This window comes from Scardinius erythrophthalmus (genome assembly GCF_964197995.2).
Source record: "Scardinius erythrophthalmus genome assembly, chromosome: 4".
NCBI lineage: Eukaryota > Metazoa > Chordata > Actinopteri > Cypriniformes > Leuciscidae > Scardinius > Scardinius erythrophthalmus.
Window position 1 is genome coordinate 13,006,423 of NC_138224.1, and position 19,234 is coordinate 13,025,656.

The 19,234-nt window shown below is 40.1% G+C and overlaps 1 protein-coding gene across 4 annotated transcripts in view; it reads right to left on the bottom strand.

Moving 5' to 3' along the window:
• sox5 (SRY-box transcription factor 5) overlaps positions 1-19,234 on the bottom strand; it is a 207,527-nt gene that overhangs the window by 49,987 nt on the left and 138,306 nt on the right. For all 4 annotated transcript variants that reach the window (XM_081363074.1, XM_081363072.1, XM_081363073.1 and 1 more), the window contains 2 exons: positions 13,790-13,988; positions 7,542-7,782 (listed from right to left, as the gene is read on the bottom strand). In XM_081363074.1, coding sequence (XP_081219200.1) covers positions 7,542-7,782; positions 13,790-13,987 — 439 coding nt within the window. In that variant the 5' untranslated portion in view covers position 13,988. The remainder of the gene's footprint in view (positions 1-7,541; positions 7,783-13,789; positions 13,989-19,234) is intronic.

Genomic DNA, 19,234 nt, shown 5'->3' on the forward strand with positions numbered 1-19,234 from the left:
TGACATTTGGCCTGTGCACATCCACTGTTTGTTCTTATCTACTCCAACCCAAGCAAATAAACCTAAACCTGCTTTGTAATTTACTTAACATATCCCTTTTTAACCCTGCTGAGGCTCAAGTGAGTGTGTCTGTGTGTTAGAAAAGAAGAGAATGGACTTGGATTTAGATTTACAGGGGTGCGTAATGGATATGGGGAAGGGATTTGCGAGTTGGTGCAAGGCCTCTAACGCCACATCAAAATAACCAACAACCACTGACCCGCAATTACCCATAATGCAACAGTACGCCAAAGCCTAGTGGTCCAACCATATGCACATGCCTGCTATTGCTATATTTCCTCTTGCCTTGACTCCCTTTACAGAAATCACACACACACATACAGTTTCAAAAACGTCACCAGTGTGATTGGGAAAAAAAGTGCTGTGATGGAGATTCAGAAAGCTCTCTATCTACTAAAGCATGATCTAAGAGAGGGGTGAGTGATATTTTATAGAGCTCGCTCAGTTTTTAAAAGTTGCAATGAATATTCATGGGATATTGTATTCCATTATTTAGCATTAGCTTCAAAAATGCCAACACACACAAAATAAAATTAGCATGTTAATAGATATGGGTGTGCTCTGCAAATTAGCATAAGAATCACGCAACTGCTCAACGTCTGAGAGCTTTATAACTAAACAAACGGTGAAGAACTCACTTTATTTGTGCGAACTGATTATTTTTCAGGGCGCTGCCTCTCCATACTGATTGCGTATGCACTGGCATACAGAGAAGTTCTTAAACATCTCATGAAATCAGTCATCATCTACACGTCTCCATAAGGAATATTCATATTATGCAATTCACAGGCACATCATTAAATCCAGCAAAGCAAACGGAGCTGCTAATATATGGATTCCTCATGTTCAAACCCTGCATTCAGCCATCACGGCTCAGGAAAATTTCCAATTCATGCACGTCAATGATGGCTGTGTGCAACTGTCCAAGTCTTGAGCCACAATGGTGTGGCTATGGAACAGTCAGCTCTATAATGGCCCTGCTATGGAGCCACAGTCTAATTCATGAACCTCCGGCTTTTGTGCCTTTCTTAATGCCACACCAGGAGGTCAATAACAAAACTTTAGACACACAATCACAATTGCGCGCACACACACACACACACACATAAGTAATGCACAAAGACGTCCATCTCAAAGTCTCTAATCCGATGCCCACACTTAAAGTAAAAAAAAAAAAGACCACAGCGCTGTAATGCCAAAGGCTCTAAGTGTGTGTGTGTGTGTGTGTGTGTGTGTCCCCTCAGACAGCTTTTCCCATCCCGTAAGCGGCATTCAGCTCTAATATCACCCATCCAGTGAGAAGGCTCATCCCTATTGATTGTCTTGTGCAAGGCAGCAGAAGAATACAAACTGAAAGGCAGACCCAAACAATTCAATACAACTGACTTGAATGTGCCTTTCATACGCTGGAACAATGGCTCGTTCACAATAGGGCCCCGTTAACTCTAATGTGTTCAGCTGTTTTGCCAACCTCAAAGAAAAGTACACTGACTTGGATTCAGCCGGAGACAAATTAACAGGCATGCAATCGTCTACTCTGGGAAAAAAAGGAGGCATCTTGTGCTTTTCCCAGTAAAGACTGACGGCGTTACTAAGAAAAATCTTTAGCGCTATGGCTGCGAGTTAGAATAGCTGGTGTTTTGTTACGCTGGATTCTGTAAACAGATAGAAACTTTATTCAGAAGGCGTCTGTTTGTCTATCAGTTTGGATTGCATCATTTTTAAACAGATATACCCAGAGGAAAAGATTTATTGCTCTTTGAGTGTTCAATTATCAACTTTGACTCAGATGTTTCTGAGACAATTGCTGACTGAGTACAGTAAGAGTACTGAGGCATTATTTCATTTGTCATTATTCATTCTTATGGGTGGGTTTAAAGTTGGGCTGTCAAAATTATAAGATTAATCAACACTTATCAGGTACTAAAAGTAAGTAAAAATAGAGCAAAAGAAAGAGAGAAATCAAGGGAAACAGCTTTAGATTTCTTCAGGTTACAACTCTAACAACAATCTCTCTCTTTCAATAACCTCTACAAATCCATATTTTGGTTTTGTGTAGTTCTCTATTCTCTCTTTTTCTGTCCTCAGTCTCTAACTCAGACCTCGTTTTTCAGAGCACGAGGGGAAGATAATGACAAACGACTCCAGTGAAAACCTTCCTCCTAATGTTAATTTATACATCTAGCTAATTACTACCAAATGCTGGAAATTGCACATTGAAGTTGTTCTCTCCCACTCTCCCACTCTCTCACTCTTCGCTCACAGACGCTCTCACTGCTCGTAGCATGCCCTCCTCGCCTTCTATGTGCCTGAATTTGTCTGTATTTGGCTGCATATGGAAGTCCTTTGGTATTTTTTTCTTGTTCTGATCTGTTCGATCTTACTTGATGCATCCTAAAAAAGCTGCTAAAGAACCTACAACTGTGCATACCCTGTGTTTATGTGTGTGTGCAAGCATATATGTGTATTTGGTGTCCAATTATAGTATGCATGTGTGGTGTGTGTGTGTGTGTGTGTGTGTGTGTGTGTGTGTGTGTGCGTGTGTGTGTGTGTGTGTGTGTGTGTGTGTGTGTGTGTGTGTGAGAAAGCACTCCACAGCAGCAGTCATATAGCAGATTAGCAGACCCTGGGGAGATTTAGACAGAGATGCACTGCTGAACTGCTTCAGAGCTCTTCTGCCCCTTTCGTCTTCATGGAAGAGTGTATCCGCCCTTCTTATTCTCTCTCATTGAGGGGTATGAATGCGTGAGCCCTTGGCTAACAATGACAGGGCCTAAGTGCTGTCTTATAAAATGCCCCAGTGCCTCCGAACACCCCCCTCATGCACGTCTCACAAAAGAGAATGTGAGAGTGTGTGCGGTGCAACCTCGCTCTGATCTTAAAACACCATTTGACGTGCCCTACAGTTCATTGTCATGCTATAAAACAGTGCAGTCGCACAACTTACGGCCCACTGTGCATTAAAAGCCACCTCCAGTCTGACCCCAGACCGGTGGAGGCAGCGTAAGATAATAGAGGCATCCGGGCAGCAGCTGACCCCAGGACGGGCTTTGAAGCCAGAGCATCCCACAGAGAGAGAAGCAAGGAGAGGGACTCAATTAGTCAAGTCTAAATTGAACCATCAATCTCAGCTCACTCCATGGCCATCCGGTACGAGGGGGCCAGCACTCGTAAACAAGACCACGCTGTTACTTCAAGAGGGCTGTACGGCATCTGAGATGGAGAACTTTATGAGAAAAGACAAGAGAGTCGAGTCTGATTCGTCATTTGTCTCATGTGTGTGGAATATTTTATGCATTAAGCCAACAAAAACAAAACAAAACAAAACATGAAGAATAAATCTTCACATTTCTAATACTGCAATCACTTCCGCTGTTACAGATATTACAGAACACTAAATTATAAATACAAATAAATGTAAAAATAATTACATAATAAATAATAATATTATAAATATATTATATATATTATTAAATTACAAAATAATTTGAATATATATAATTAGAATATAAGTTTCACAGCCATTAAATACTATTTACGACTGGAAAATGTTCTTAATTTACCCGTAGTTAACAGGTATGGCAAAAATAACTTTATGGACTCTGGATGAGAGTTACTGATGAGAGGAGTGATCTTTTTTGTGTGTAAAAGCACACAGGGTGGGGAGACTCAAAGAGAGGCACAGGAAGGTGAATGAGACCATTGTCTATTAAGGGCTGTGACACGTATGCTCAGCTTGAGAACTGTGTGTGTGTGTGTGTAAGGTTCAGTGCTAAGGGAACCAACCAAAGCTGGGCCCAGACCATGAATCAAGCTCAGCCCAGCGCCAAGGCTGACAAACACACACTCGCACACACACGCGTGGACACTCGGGAGACCCTGAACATCTGTGCCCCACATAACACAGACTGCCAAGCACTAGTGAGGACTACATCTCCTCCACAGAGAGCTGGGGGGAGAGGAGGAGGAGTGTGATCATACCATCAAAGAAGAAAGCATCTCAAAGATTTGGAGTAGTTCAAGATGAGGATGAAGTTAATTTGCAGTATAGCCTTCTGATTGCAGTCAGTCTTTAAGAGCGTGTTGTGTGTGGATGACACAGGAAGTGCTCTGTGAGTGTGTGTTTGCTGTCCAGACCCCTGAGAGAGACACTGTGCTCCCTCTGAACCCCTGACAGCCCTTCTGCCCTCTTTCCATTACTAAAGCTAATAACACACACACACACTCCAGCACGCTGCTGCCTGACACTGACACACCACACACACAGGCTGCTGGAAACTGTTCTTGCTGCAGTTCTGAAATATATTGCTACACATATAGTGAGAGATAAGAAGAGGCCTGGAAGGATTTTTTTTTGGATTTTCAAGTTACAAATTTGTCTTTTTTAAATAAACGTTGTGTAAAATAAATATTCATTAATTCACCTAATTGAGTTCATCTTTTCTGCTATATATCATCATATATTATGATCATATATTAATATTTCTAATTATAATCATAATCATATATTAATATATGATACCAGCCTGCTTTCTAGATATAAACCCATTTTGGCCGACCAATTGTTTACCCACTTGCAACAATGTATAAATCTGTGAATGCGAGCAGTAACAGGTTGATACGGAAACTGCTTTAAGATGTGCAGTATCATTGAGGCCAGTCGATTAGGGACAGACTCGGACGCGCGTTTATAAAGGCCAAATGCTCTGCTCTTGGTCAAACACACATGCGCGCACACACACACACACACACACACACACACACACACACACACACTCGCCTGACCCAGTAGAAGTTTGGCTGGTATCTCATCGTAACAAACGACTCAGCTCGGGCTGTTTATCTGAGGGGAAGTGGAGCAGCGAGGGGGGACAGGTGAGCAAACGGCTCGCTAACACGCTGACTAACACACTCCCGATTTCACACAGGGAGTGAGATGCATGTGGCCCTCTCTCAATATTCTCTTACTGCTTTCTGACCCATTTCCTTTCTACTTTCCCTTCACAAGCCAGCGCTACATTTCCACCACACCGAGCGACTTTCGATGAATGTGCATGTATATGCGAGCATGTGATTGATCCGTCTAGGAGCAGCCTATAGAGAGGGAGGGCAGGGAGAGAGAGAGAGAGAGAGAGAGAGCGAGAGAGAGAGAGAAAGGGAACGGTAATAATACGACCCTTTCATAATGATTAAAGCATTCATTAATTTTTCATCATAACCTGCCGTTTGCAGCTAATGGTCTTTGTGAGGTACACAAGCAAACAATGGACAGGCGAGTTGAAAAGGGATTTTTATCAGGCTATGAGAGGCCTGGCTAAATGCACTGCCCACATCCCCCTCTTTATTTTTCTCTTTTCTTTTCTGCTTCTTTTTCTCTGTGTCCGAGCTTCTTGAGGGACTGGGGCTTCTTTTGTTTGCACATTTCATTTGAACAGAGAGTAGAGAGATAATGCGCTACTGTAGTCTCCTGCTAATGGACTGTCTGTTTTGCTTGCTTGCTTTTTCTCAAGTTCTATAAGTATCCTTCCTATATTTTTCCTGGCCTCCTGTACATGGCAGCTGTTGAATTTCATGGCCAGACTCTTGGTATGACCTTACGGCTTTCTCAAATGTAACTATTTTTTCTGACGTAACTATTAAAATCAAATGTTAATGAAGCAAAATCCTGCTTGGTTTTTATAGAACAGGATGATGCTCACACAAATGAGCAGAATCAGTGCCTGCAAAACTCCAATGCCTGTCATTTGCAAAGTCTTGATGATCAAATCGCGATGCTTTTTATAAACCAATATCATGTTTAAATCCATTCTTCAGATTTTTCCCCAAATCAGAGCTGAAAATAAAATAACATAATATAATTTAGAAATTTCCTGCAAAACCGCAGATCTGAATGGAAGTCAGTGGAGCGAAATCTAGTGTGACCTCAGTTTAAGACAAAGCATGGAGTAACGCAACAGTTGTAAGATACCTCCGCACTCCTGTACATACAGAAAAGAGAGCGCGCTAAAGCCTGCTGTATGTCAATACTATGTGAGTGCTAAATCAGTGAATGCTAGCTTTGTTTGCCTGCATTCTTCACATGGTTGACAGCAGGATCAGCTTTAAGTAGCCTTCAGTGTGCACGGGTGAAGAAAACAATTCTCACTGTACAAACACACATCCATCCATTCATTCATCTACCTACCTACCTACATCCATTCATCCATCCATATATCCATCCATCCATCCATCCGTCCACTGTCAGTATTTTCACATGTTTATTAGCACACACATTGGCTAATTCACATAGGGAGCAGGTTCTGATTATTCATGAGGAACTGGCCTCTAATTACAGAGCGAGTGTGGTGTGATGTAAGAGACAGAGAGAGAGAGAGAGAGATCCTGTGGAAGGAGCTGAGAGCCGTTATCTCAGTAATCAGTCTGAAATGAATATGCAAAGTGTGGCACACAATGGCTCCGAACAGCTGATCCCTGCCTGCTTAAACAAAGGCCTGACTTTATCAACAGCTCTCATTAAGCAGAATTTGTTAGTCAGGAATGATGGGTAGATAGATGCAAGAAAGAATGTGTGCGTGCGTGCGAGTGAGTGAAGGAGAGAAAGAAAGACAGAGTGAGAGATGCTCGCCATGAAATCCTTCACACTTTCAGTCGGTTTCACATTGTAATTTCATCACAATAAGACGTACACGTGTGCCAATGTCCTCTGACTGTCTAATACAGTGAACTTTTTCCACCGACAGGGTGCCAGTGCTGATTTCGGAAACCGGTGCCCAATCTGGATCTATTCCATGTGCTGTTTCCACACAGAAAAACTGGTTCTGAAGGGAAAAAAACTGGCTGCGCAATGGCTCCTAAAACCTGCTGGTCTCCAACCAGGAAGTTTACAACCACCACAACAACAACTCAAAGCTAGAAAGCTCCCAATAAGCAAAGAAACTCACTACACTGGAAAAAAGTCTGATGTGACAATGCTAAACATCTTTAAATTAATTTAAATATGTAGGCTAATTAAATTGATTGCTATGAATTTTATTTAAAAATATATTAATTAATTAAATCTTTAAATTACTACTTTATTCAAAAGTATTTATAAATTAATTGCAATTAATTTTATAAATAAAGTAAAAGAAAATAATAAAAAAATCTATTTTTTTTTTTTATTCTTTCCATGGCATCAAAAATATTTATACATCTTTATAAAAGAAATATTAAATCTTTAATTTCTTTCCATGGCATCAAAAGTAGCTTGTGATAAAGATGCTAAATTAAATGAGTTGGCGTTAATATATGTTCTCAAAATACGCAAACAACCACCACAATATGACATGTTCATTAGTGGAGAGGTTATATTGTTGTTCAGCTCTCAAGATTTTGTAAACCAGGTGAGAATTTAGGTGAAACAAGGCTGCTTCAGGACAGCTTTTTCTATGCGAACGTCACAACCATGTGTCAAAGCGTGTATTAAATTCTCCATCACTCACCTTCTGGCTCATTCTTGATGAGTTCCTCCATCTTGCGCTGTTTGAGCGTGTCGACCACGTCGGCCAGGCTGCCCTTGCGTCTCTCTGGGGTGCCCAGAGCTGAAGCGGAGCTGGGTTCGCTGCCCGGCCGCATGGACCCCTCCTCCTGCTGCTGATGCTGCTGCTGCTGCTTACTGGGTGAGGTAGACGAGTTGTGCTGGGGGTAGGGGCTCAGGGCCAGGCCTTTACAGCCATCCTGATCCTGACAAGGAGACGGAGAGAGAGACAGGGTGTTAAACAAAGCAATAAGCAGGCCTTCACTAATTATTTCGTCCTCTTCCTGAGTGTTGAGGCATGTTTAGGTTTACTTTCATCCTCATCTGCCCATCTGTACTGTAGAAAGTCTCTCTCTCTCTGCCTCTGTCGGTCTGAAGTCTCTTTAGACAAAATCATTAGCGCAAAAAGTTTCAGTCATTTCACCATCACAGGAACTTCTTCTTCTGAGAAGGGAAGTTTTTCTGCTTTGAATCAGCTCCAAACACACAAGAACATCCAAGTTTTTCAACCGCATTTTTTTTCTTCTGTTCTTGACCAACATGACAGCTGCAATATCAATCACCTTCTTCAGTGTTTCATGCATTGATCTTCTGTCCAAATATATAACAGTTCCCATCTTATGGTTTCTTACATAACGTGGCTCAGAATTAAGCTTGTACACTATTAAAATTAAGCTGTGCAGTTGTTGCCTTAAGGGGCTATTTCTACCTGATCTGAGCCATAAAATGACTTTTATTGGGGATATATTAATTAATTATATTAATATATTATATTAATACAAATGACAAGACATTTTTACCATGAAACTTTCATAAATGCAATGGCATACAACACTAATGCTTATATAAAAATTGTGTATATACACACACATATAACATTATATAATATATTGTAAATATACATATATAAAGTGTATATATACACAATATAATTATATATAATTTATTTTTATCATTGGTGTTTTTTTGCTTATGTATTTATATGCACACAAATTAGGTAAATTGGGAAAACTGGGTAAATGACAGATGTGGAGATTTATGATGATGACTTATCACATACACACACACACCGCGTTATTTTCACCCAGCTCCGGATCCCGTTTATAAAGTTTAATTACAAAACAAGTCAGGTATTTGGAGACAAGGTCAACAGTCCAAGTCTGTTAATCAGGGTTAATCTTTGGTTAATCCTCATCTATTATCTACCTTACCACCAGCGTGACTGACAGCAGCCTCAGCCAATCAGGCAATAGCATAATCCCACTGACGTGTTTGGAACCAGTGACCAGATTTACACCTCAACAATCAACATCAGCTCCTCCGTGCCACCTGCAGCAGTCATGCAAAGCGAAATATCCTAAGTCCAAACTCAAGTTCACAGGATTGATCAGGTTCTATCACCTGCCTAGATTTTAATAATGACATCTGTTTTTAATCATTAACTCAGAGAGTGAACAGAGAGCAGCAGATGGTTCATTTACTAGAGCTTAATGCAACACGAAATACATAAGACTTTCAAAAGACACAGAATAGTGGCAAATACAATTTTGCATAGAGACTTAAATGATCTGATTTGGCCCTGCAAACAAAACAATTCACTCTATGCAACATTTTTTTTTTTTACCAGTAATAGCAATTATTAATGTGCACTTTTAAAGTTTTTTTTTTACGATTTAATTATAATGATTCATTTTTATGTTGAAAAATTCTAAAATGACAATGTTTTAACATTATTAAATGTTTTGACATTTATGTAACATCAGCCGATTATATATATATATATATATATATATATATATATATATATATATATATAAAACTTTAAAAGTGCACATTAATAATTGCTATTTCTTGTAAAAAAAATGTTGCATAGAATGAATTGTTTTGTTGACAGGGTCAAATCAGATCATTTAAGTCTCTATGTAAAATTATATATATATATATATATATATATATATATATATATATATATATATATATATATATATATATATATATATATAATAATCAACAAAACTATCTATACAACATGGAAAAAGTAGCAATGGATATAAGTTTATAGTAGTTTTATTTAATAGTAGTAGTATTTATTCAATTCACAGTAGTAATTTATTAATATGCTGTTTTTTAACAGTGTTTTTCTTCAAATTATTTATTATGTTTATAAAATTATTAAATTAATAAATGTTGTCACTTAATTAATATCAGCTATTTATATGCTTTATTTTTAATAACATCAGTCACTTTCTTTTGCACATAACAGAAAAATAAACAAACAACATATTCAGATACATAGAGATGTCAACACTCCATATATCCAGATATACTGAATATAATCACACAGATTGACTCGTCACAATCCATCATCATCATCATCATCATCATGATGATAATAATTACTGTAGAACTAATTAAACTGAAACACTTTCACTCGCTTCGAACGCATACTGAGAGATATTTCACAATGATACTCATTCACAAACAGACTGATGACTGGCAGGCTTAAAAGATCTTAACAGGCTTTTATGATACACGGAAAATATGACAGCTTGCATACTGATTTCCTCCCATTTCTGTAATCTGTCTGCAAAAAAACCCGCATGTTTTTCCTGACACACCCCTTCGTTTCATCCCTCTCTTCCCCATCAGCTCCAGTCAGGGTAGTTGAACTGCGATTAGGAGACTTCTGTAGTCATAAATGACCAAAGCGGTGCGAGATCACCCCATCATTCGCAAACAAAACTGCCAACTCGCTGTTAAAGAACTAACAGAGAAGAAAGATAGAAAGAAGAGGGGAGGACGAGAAAGCCAGGGAGAGAGTGGGAGCGAGTGGCAGAATGGCAGGCGTTTCTCTCTGCCTGCTTTAGTGTGGCATGCATCTTAAAACACGGTCACACCTGTCACTTCCAATCTATCTAATCCACTGCATACTTCAAACCGCTGCTTGCGTCTTTCTCCAGAGATGTCTAGAAAACAATTCGAATAGAAGGTGATATGGCGTCGGAGGAAACTGTATTCCTTCGCTTTTAAAGTCTTCGGCCGTGACACTAAGTCTCGGACAGATGAAGCATCATTCTTAAAGAAGCAGATGAGCTAATGGCTTATGTGTTGCTTTCTTTCCCCTATCTTTAAATATAAGGCACACTGAGTAACAGGTCTACTGTAGGGTTGATATTCAGGTTAATACCCCCTGTTTTGTCCTTCGTCTCATTGCTTACGTGTGTGCGTCTGATTTTACGCCGCATTTGAATAAGTGTGCAAAGCTCTGTGCTTGTGAGTATATGTATTTATATGCATTTCTGATGTGCCGCTCTGTGCGGTGTGGGCGGTTCTGCTTTTAGTTGTGCAGATGTCAATTCTTCGTGGAAAGGCTGAAACTGCGCCTCTCTCCACGACCCTCTCTTCATCCTTGAACCACGGCAGCATGGCGACAGAATTAAACAACTTTTGTCCTCTTAAGCTCATGTGTGAAAGAAGCACATTTAAACACACTTCAACTCCTGCCAAAAAAGCAAAATGCCTTCTTTCCCCCTCTAGTTTTTTCCTCTCGTCTTCTCCCTTCAACACAGATGCCAGCATTCCTCCAAATGCCACCTCTTTTCTCCCATCTTTAAAAAATAAATAAATGTTTGTCCTTCCTGTACTCCGCAGGATTCCAACCTGTTTCCCTCAGAGCATTTCTCTCATATGTTCTCTCTCCCTAAATAAAGCACGCTTCCATATGCTAACTTAAATCCAGTTATTTTATAGACACAGGTAGCGTCTAGCTAATGAGTCTAACTCGATACATGGCCATGTGATTCTCTGGCTTGCGTTCACCACGCGCTAGGATACTAACCTCTATGCTTGCTATCAGTTAAACTGTCAAGAGTCCCGCTGCTGAAACACACACGCTCGAGTTGGACATCTCTCCTCTCCTGCAGTGTTGACACCTCGTCTGTTGTCTTAAGCCCGTGTTGCTGATCTCTACCGTGTGTGTGCAATCCGCTCACCTCTAAACCTGGCTCAACCGAGCTATTGTCAGCCCTGATCCTGCCGTGAACACAGTCACGCACACGGATGAAGACTTACAAGTGCTTCACACAGTTAAAAAAAAAACATACATTGTCTCGTCCCTGTCCTTCTGTAATAGAGAATTTACATGAGATTATGCCATATAAAAAGGCTTAAATTAATAGATTTGTTTGAAACTTCAAAATTAATGTACTCTCAGATTTGTAGTTTTTGTTTGTTTGCCAAAAAAACACATGAAAATTTCTAGTTAAATTTTACTAATTCATATAATTTCTTTGATTATAATAACTGTATATATATATATAAATATATATATATATATATATATATATATATACATATATACATATATACACACACACACACACACACACACGTCTACATAAATTATTAAATAAAAAAAAATATATATATAAAAGTTAGAAGTATAAAAACAAATTAAATTAGCTTTTAAATTGGAATTCTGGAAAACAAAGGATTAAATTGATTTACTTTCTATATAAAAAAGGAGAGTTTATATAAGTCCAGGCTGATGGGTATTTTGTTGTTTTTGATATTGAAAGGCTGTATTTGACACATCCAAGTACAAATCTTAACATGAAACACACACATGAACACGTCTTCTCTTAATGCCTCTAATCATTAACTGGACAAAAGGGAGAGTAATTAACACCTCGTTATTATCACCCGCGTGTAAAGCTCTTTCCACCTTTCGGATTCAAAGCCTTCTACTTTCCGCCTGTAAAAAAAACTGGCAGGAGTTTACAGACTGCCGTGGATGCGAACCGCCAAACCAACTTCTATTGTAGCAGGTACCGCGCGCTTCAACCCGCTGACCCCATCGTCACGAACACGCGCCTCCCTCCTTCTCTCTCTCTCTCTCAGGATGAAGAGGTCAGCGGAGTCTGAAGCGCGTGTGCGCCGCTGCCGTGTTAATTTACAATGACAAGATAAAGCGGTAATCTTCCGCTGCGCGCTACCCAGGGACTCGCCGAGTCGATTTACACTTCCCTATCACTTTATACAATTGCCGTGACAAAGCCCCTCCGAGTCCCCACTCGTGTAAATCTCTCTCTCACTCAACACTTCTGCCAGTCAGCGTGGATCGGCTCAGGGAAACTTAATGTCTCACACATGCCAGCCTGCTTTCCCCAAAATCCACCCGTGCTTGAGACGGATACGCTTTATTAATCCACATCAAATACAGTGCGCCTGCTTTTTCATGCCACGTCTGTCATGTCAGCGCAAGAGACAGATACAGCAGTCTAGTCTTTCAGATAAAACAACAATTACAACTACTGCACTGTAGCCGATACATAATTATTCACATTACGATTAATAAGAATAACAATCAATTGTATGCAATATGTATGGATTAGGGTCACAGGTGTAGTGTTGTACGATTTTTGCCCATTTTTTCTCCAAGTAGTAGTTTTACTGCAAGTGACTTTAAGTGAGAGAACTGACAGTCATAAACAAACACACACTGCGCTTGCAGTCGAGTGTGTAAAGTGAGAACGAAGGAAACGCTTGAGTGAGAAAGCTAGAGGACTTTGCAGTTTTGGAACCGTTTCTCACAATAAACCAGAGTCCAGCGTGCCCTGTAATCACAGTTAATTGCAGAATTAGCTTACTGTTAAGTTCCTTAAGTACTGATTCATTGTTTTACAGCCAAATTGATTCCCAAAGCCTGTGGCGACACAAGTTTATCAAGAGAGAGAGAGAGATAGTGGAGTCGGGGGAAAAGGTCACAGAAGAGATACTACAGCTCATGTGCGTGTTAACGTGAGGACGTGCGATCTGGGTTACAGGGTCCATCTTGCTTATTTTTCATCTCATGGCTTTAAACAAACAGCAAATGAATGTCTAATACAGTCTATAACCTCCATGACTACACTGACCCATCATGAACTCACACTCCGCAATAACAGATGAACTGTCAAGCATTTGATTCATTTTGGCCACATTCAAAAAGACGACTTGTCTTGCTGACTATGACATCATTGGAGCGTGACGGGCATTTCCACACCAAAAGTGAGAGCAAGAGAGAGAGACAATGGGAGGGATTCATCCTGAGACAAGTTGTACGGGAGGAGTCAATCAAATGCATATTAATCAAGTGGGAGGGGCTAATAGGGGCTTCATCCAATCGTATGAGAGGGGTTTGAGCGTACAGACGTCTCCTGGGGGGCGACTCACCATGTTCGCGTGTAGTGTTGGGGGGCTGTCGAGTAGTCGAGGAGATCGCGGGGACACTTTGCTGCAGTACGAACTCAGGGGCAAGTGAATGACAGCATGTCCGTCAACCTCTTCATCCTCCAATCGCTGTCTGCTTGTCGCCATGACTACCTCTCCATCTGTTCCCCCATATGGAGAGGCTGGTCGCTTGGAAGACATCCTGGAAAAATGAGAAAGGAAAAGTGACTGAGGCATTCAGGAAAGACATGGCAGAGACAGAGACGTGGCTGTTGTTTAATTGTGAGTGACATATACGGGAGCATTTCACGCACACACACACACCTGACACACACACTACTCGCATAATGACAGCCATCAACGCCATAGCTTTGTCCACATCCATCCCTCCATCGAAGACACGTCCCACCTACACTATCACAGAGCCATTTACTGTAGCAGCGCCGCACACAATGTGTTTAGCTAGCCTGTTTGATGTAAAGACTCGAGCGGCCCATTAAAGAAAAGTGCAGCCAGCCCAGCGCACATCAAAAATCACGTTAGCCAAGAACACAGACAGACAATGTTGTGTGCGTGAGCGTGTGTGCCACAGTAGATGTTAATGACAGTGTATATGGTGTTGACACTGCCAGAGAAAATAGGCCTTGATGACGGTCTGTGTTCCTTCAGGAAGAAAAAGCATTTATTAAATGAACTCTCTCTCCCACAATGCATGGTGAGGAAAAATGAATATGCTCTCGTAATAAGATTTCATCTGGCTTACGGCATTGCCTAAGTGCTTTCATAGACGCTTCTCAGCCTTGGAGCTAGTGTTACTATGGCCCTGGGGAATAAGTACCACTCTTTTAAAAGAAAAGGACAAACAAGGATAAAGGGAGATGGAGAGAAGTACTTTTATTTGGCTTGTACTCTGCAACTAAAAGAATTGACAAACAAATTTTATTTGACGACAGTGTCGTAGTAACTTTGCTTTTCTCCATAAGCTTAAGCCAAAAGTTATGGAAGCCCATTTCTTTTCATTCATATGATATATATGCCCACACACACTTTCCATAATTGCAACTTTATCTCTCACAATTGTCACTATTCGTCATAATTGTGACTTTTTTCATAATTATGAAATTATACCTCACAACTGTAATTTTATTTTTCATTGCAACTATTTCTTGTAATTGCAACTGTATTTTTTACAATGTGTCCTTACATCTCACAATTTCGACATAAGTGCAACTTTACACCTCACAATTCTATTCTTTGTTTCTCTCACAATTGCAACCATGACTCGTAATTTTATGACTCATAACTTTATCTTACAATTGTGATTTTATATTTCGCAATATGAATTTGTCTCATAATTATTCATTTCTCATAACTGTCACCTTATTTCTCACAATTGTAATCTTTTCCCCTGCAATTACATCTTTATTTTCCACAATGTGACTATATCTCATAAACCTGATTTCATAACTGACTTTATAGCTCGGACCTGATACCTTAAAAACCTTATTTCTTATATTACACCATCTTATTTTATGCTCTGAGGTAGAAACTGAAACTCACATACGTACACAGTGGGTGCAGTTATTTTTTTCGCTCCAATATCCTTCATCAACTAGCATCCACAGTCTCAGTACGGTCCGTTTTGCGTGTGCTGAACTGAATGGTATACTCATAGACCTGGTCTGGCTCAGACGCCACATCTGGCGGAGCTCCTGGGTGCTGCTAAGGTTTCTCTTTCTCTCATTTACTGCTTATTTGGTTTAGATTAGCTGTAAAGACAAACACCATATAATGTTTCTAACTGTCTGGACGGGATAAAAAAAGACTCGCCTCAATCAAACCTAAGACTGGCAGCTATGAAAAGATGTGCTCAAGACAGTCTTGACTGTACAGGTGAGATTTAAATGATACACTTTGATGCAGAGTCTGACAGCAACTGCTCTGGCGTAACAAATTCTGTAACACAGGTGTATTATATGTACGAATGTGAGACTAGAGACTATATATGTGTTAATTTGGCTGTATGAATGTGAACGTGTGTGTGTGTGTGTGGGGTACGTTGGCTGTATGCTGGTTCACACTGGGGCAGTAAAAGCAGTCAGTGCAGCTGTATAAACTGCAGTTGGGCCGTCAGAGCCGCACGGCCTGTCTGCCCCTCCACCAGCACTCTGTTTACTCTACCTCCAGACACTCACACACACTGGGCCCTTTTGTTTCACTCTGACACACACACCTCTGTGCCGCTCTCTCTAACACACCAACCCCCAATACACACATCAGGACCAACAAAGACACACACACACACGACCCTCATCTAAACGTAGGCAATCGAGAAACGGTTCTTATTAGAACCAGCAAATTGCTCGTCACATCCAACTCGAACCGAGAACTGTTGTTTTACCAACTGTTTAGTTAAGGCTTGTGAGACTTACAGTAAATTAACGTAATGAGTAGCTGGAAAACTAGTAGGAACACATTCAGATCAGTGATTTGTAGTAAAAAATACTGCACTTAAAAGAAGAATAGTAAATAATATATGTAAATAAAAAGCAATTTAGGTTCAGTATATCATTTTTAAAAGATTAAAAAATACTTCCTTAAAAGTGTTAATGGAACCGGAATCATTTAGTGTAATCCGTTTCAGAACCATTTCTTATAATTTCCCATTCCCAGTGCAATATTCCTTGCATAAATACTCAGGTGAGTGTTATAAAATAGCTTCAACATTTATTTTCAACTAATTCACAGCTGTTTCCTATCCGTGCGCTACTTTGGACACGTCTGCATCTCTTTTGCGCTCTTCCCCGTCTCGTGCACTCTTCCTTTTGCCTCTCTCTTCCCTACTTCCTTGCCGGCCCACTGACAGAAGCTTTCACAGCTCCTCTTGTGCAATAAAATGTCTATTTTCCTGCGAGCCTTTGAAGTATAATTACTATACAATTCTGCTCCCCGGGTGAGCAGGTTATAGCCACTATTTTATTTAAAGTTGGCAGACCTGTCATGGTGGAAAGTCTACATGAAACATTTAAAGCTTGTCGAGATGTTGGGATTAAAAAAGAGAGGTTTTTATTAAGCAGATAAATTGGCAGAAAAGCTGGTCTCCAAGGTCATAATTAGCAGCCATTAGCATAATTTCACTCCATCCTTCTGTGGTTCCAATAAAGGCCGGCCTGCCAAACACACAGACCCTGTCCGCTGACACACACACACTTGCTAACACAACACGCACAAAGAACAGTCTCTGAAGCTTCCTTGCAGGCTAGTCGTGTCTGCTTAATTTGCATTGTAAACTTTAACAGCAGTCTTCGCTCATTATCTGGTGGATTAATAACTTTATTGCCATTCATTTTCACAAGGCTAAGAATTATGTTATTCATAAATAGCCTTGAATATCAAAGCCAAACGTGCTGATACGGGTGAGGTGACTAAACACATATGCCGAAACACAAATGATGTCAGTAATCTCCAAACATTAGTATTATTCAGTTCGGGGTGTATTATCAAAGAAAATGCCATCCCTTTTTCATATCTCATGAACTTAAGCATTCACACCCAGTCCCATCACAGTTGAACTGCAGGTTTAGAGGCTAACTTTCATGGCTAATTGTTAAAAGCTAATGGCCGCCCCACCGGTGTGTGCCACTCGACCCCCTCCCGCCGGCTGCGTACATTAAGCCCAGATTAAAGGCACACTTTCCCTATGAGCTTAGACACAGATTGAGCGCTTTCCTAAGTCCCTCTCATATCACATGTACATTTCTCCGCAGACGCTAATCGTCCAAAATACAGGGTCCATTAAACAGCGGAGTGGAGCTGCACTTTAAATACTGAATCTAGGAGCTTTACCTAATCACCATCAGCAGTGGTTAACACTCCAGAAGTGCCTCTAATGACAGGACATAATTTAGAGGCTAAAAGTGTCACATACGCACACACTTGGATGTGCATGGCCCACAGAAAAACTTGCACGATGATGCTTTGCGGATGTCGCATGCATGCCTACGATAAAAAGCATTCCGATATACAGAGAATGGTTGAAAAAGTCATGATAGACACCTATCTATCGTTTTTATATCGTTATTTATTATTTGACCTAATAACTGAAGCCTTTAAGCTAAACTTTGCATATGAATAACATTTGATTTATTTTAGAATAAATGATATTTTATATTCATAAATGTATTTATTAATAAACATTTTGAGAATAATTTATCACTAAATATTAATTAAATGTTTTACTTTTATATTTGAGGACATCCCTGGGGCATTCCCCAAGGAAGGTTTTGTCAGATTTAGGGGGCATTTATATCTTCCAAGTAAATCAACACGAACACTGCCAATATTTATTTTTTAATGAGGCATTATACTCTCTTTTAAAGAGAAATATATAAAAAACATCATTACACCGGGTGAAGATAAATTCCTGTGTAATATAACTATTTCATTAGGTAGGTCAGCTCTTCTTTGTTATCAGACTGTGGGAATGAAACGAAGTGTGTCCAAAAGTTCAGACAATCAGCCCGTTCAGCACAGATAACAACAGCAATGCCTTCGGAAGGAAACTGAGAATACCTCACAATCCACTCAGACATTAGGAGATGTGCTCATCCCTTTTTTACTCTTTATCTTCTGCTCCCAGGACGATAAAGTCGCAGATAGTCCCGTCAGGACAGCCCCCTTTGCACAATCAACCATTTGTGCCCAACTCTCTCTGTTTTGAACAGTCTTTTAAGTATATTACTTTACAGCTATTTATAGCTCTCTCAATTTTTCTCTCTGTGGGAATGTAGCGGCCGGCAGCAGGGAGGAAGCGAAGAGCGAGTCAAGAGAGAGCGACTCCGCTGAAGTAAATTCATCCGTAGTGCAAACTTTTGAGGGCTCTTCATCATTCACGTTGTAATCACTAATCACAGTGTTCGCCGCTGCTGTGAGGGCACTTGGATTTTCTGCGGGTTAATTTTCCAGAACATCATCTAAAGATCACGTTTCCACTCATCAATGCTTGAAAAAATATGACAAAAAAGTGCATAAACTTTTAACGACGTTAAAGCAACATCTCAGTAACAGTAAAGTGGTAAAAAGACACATTCACCTGAAGTAAAATCAGAAAAAAAAAAATATGCTAATAGGATCTGTACTAGATGGTACTTTAACCAAAAAAATAGCTCATTACTTTATTAGAGATTTACACATCATATATCTATCACAAAAACATTTTTTTTTTGGTTTAAGATAGCTGATTGGTAGCTAAATGCGCTAACAAAGATTTGCCCCCCCCCCTCCCCTTAAAGTCACTGAATAATCATTTGACACATACGTACGTGTCTGTACATACACTCCCATTATTCACACACGTACTCAGGGAAAACACAAAGCTGCCTCTGTTTCCCCCTCTGACGCGAGGGCTGCAGGGCCACCCCAATTTCCTGTCCAGCGTCGCCACAAAAG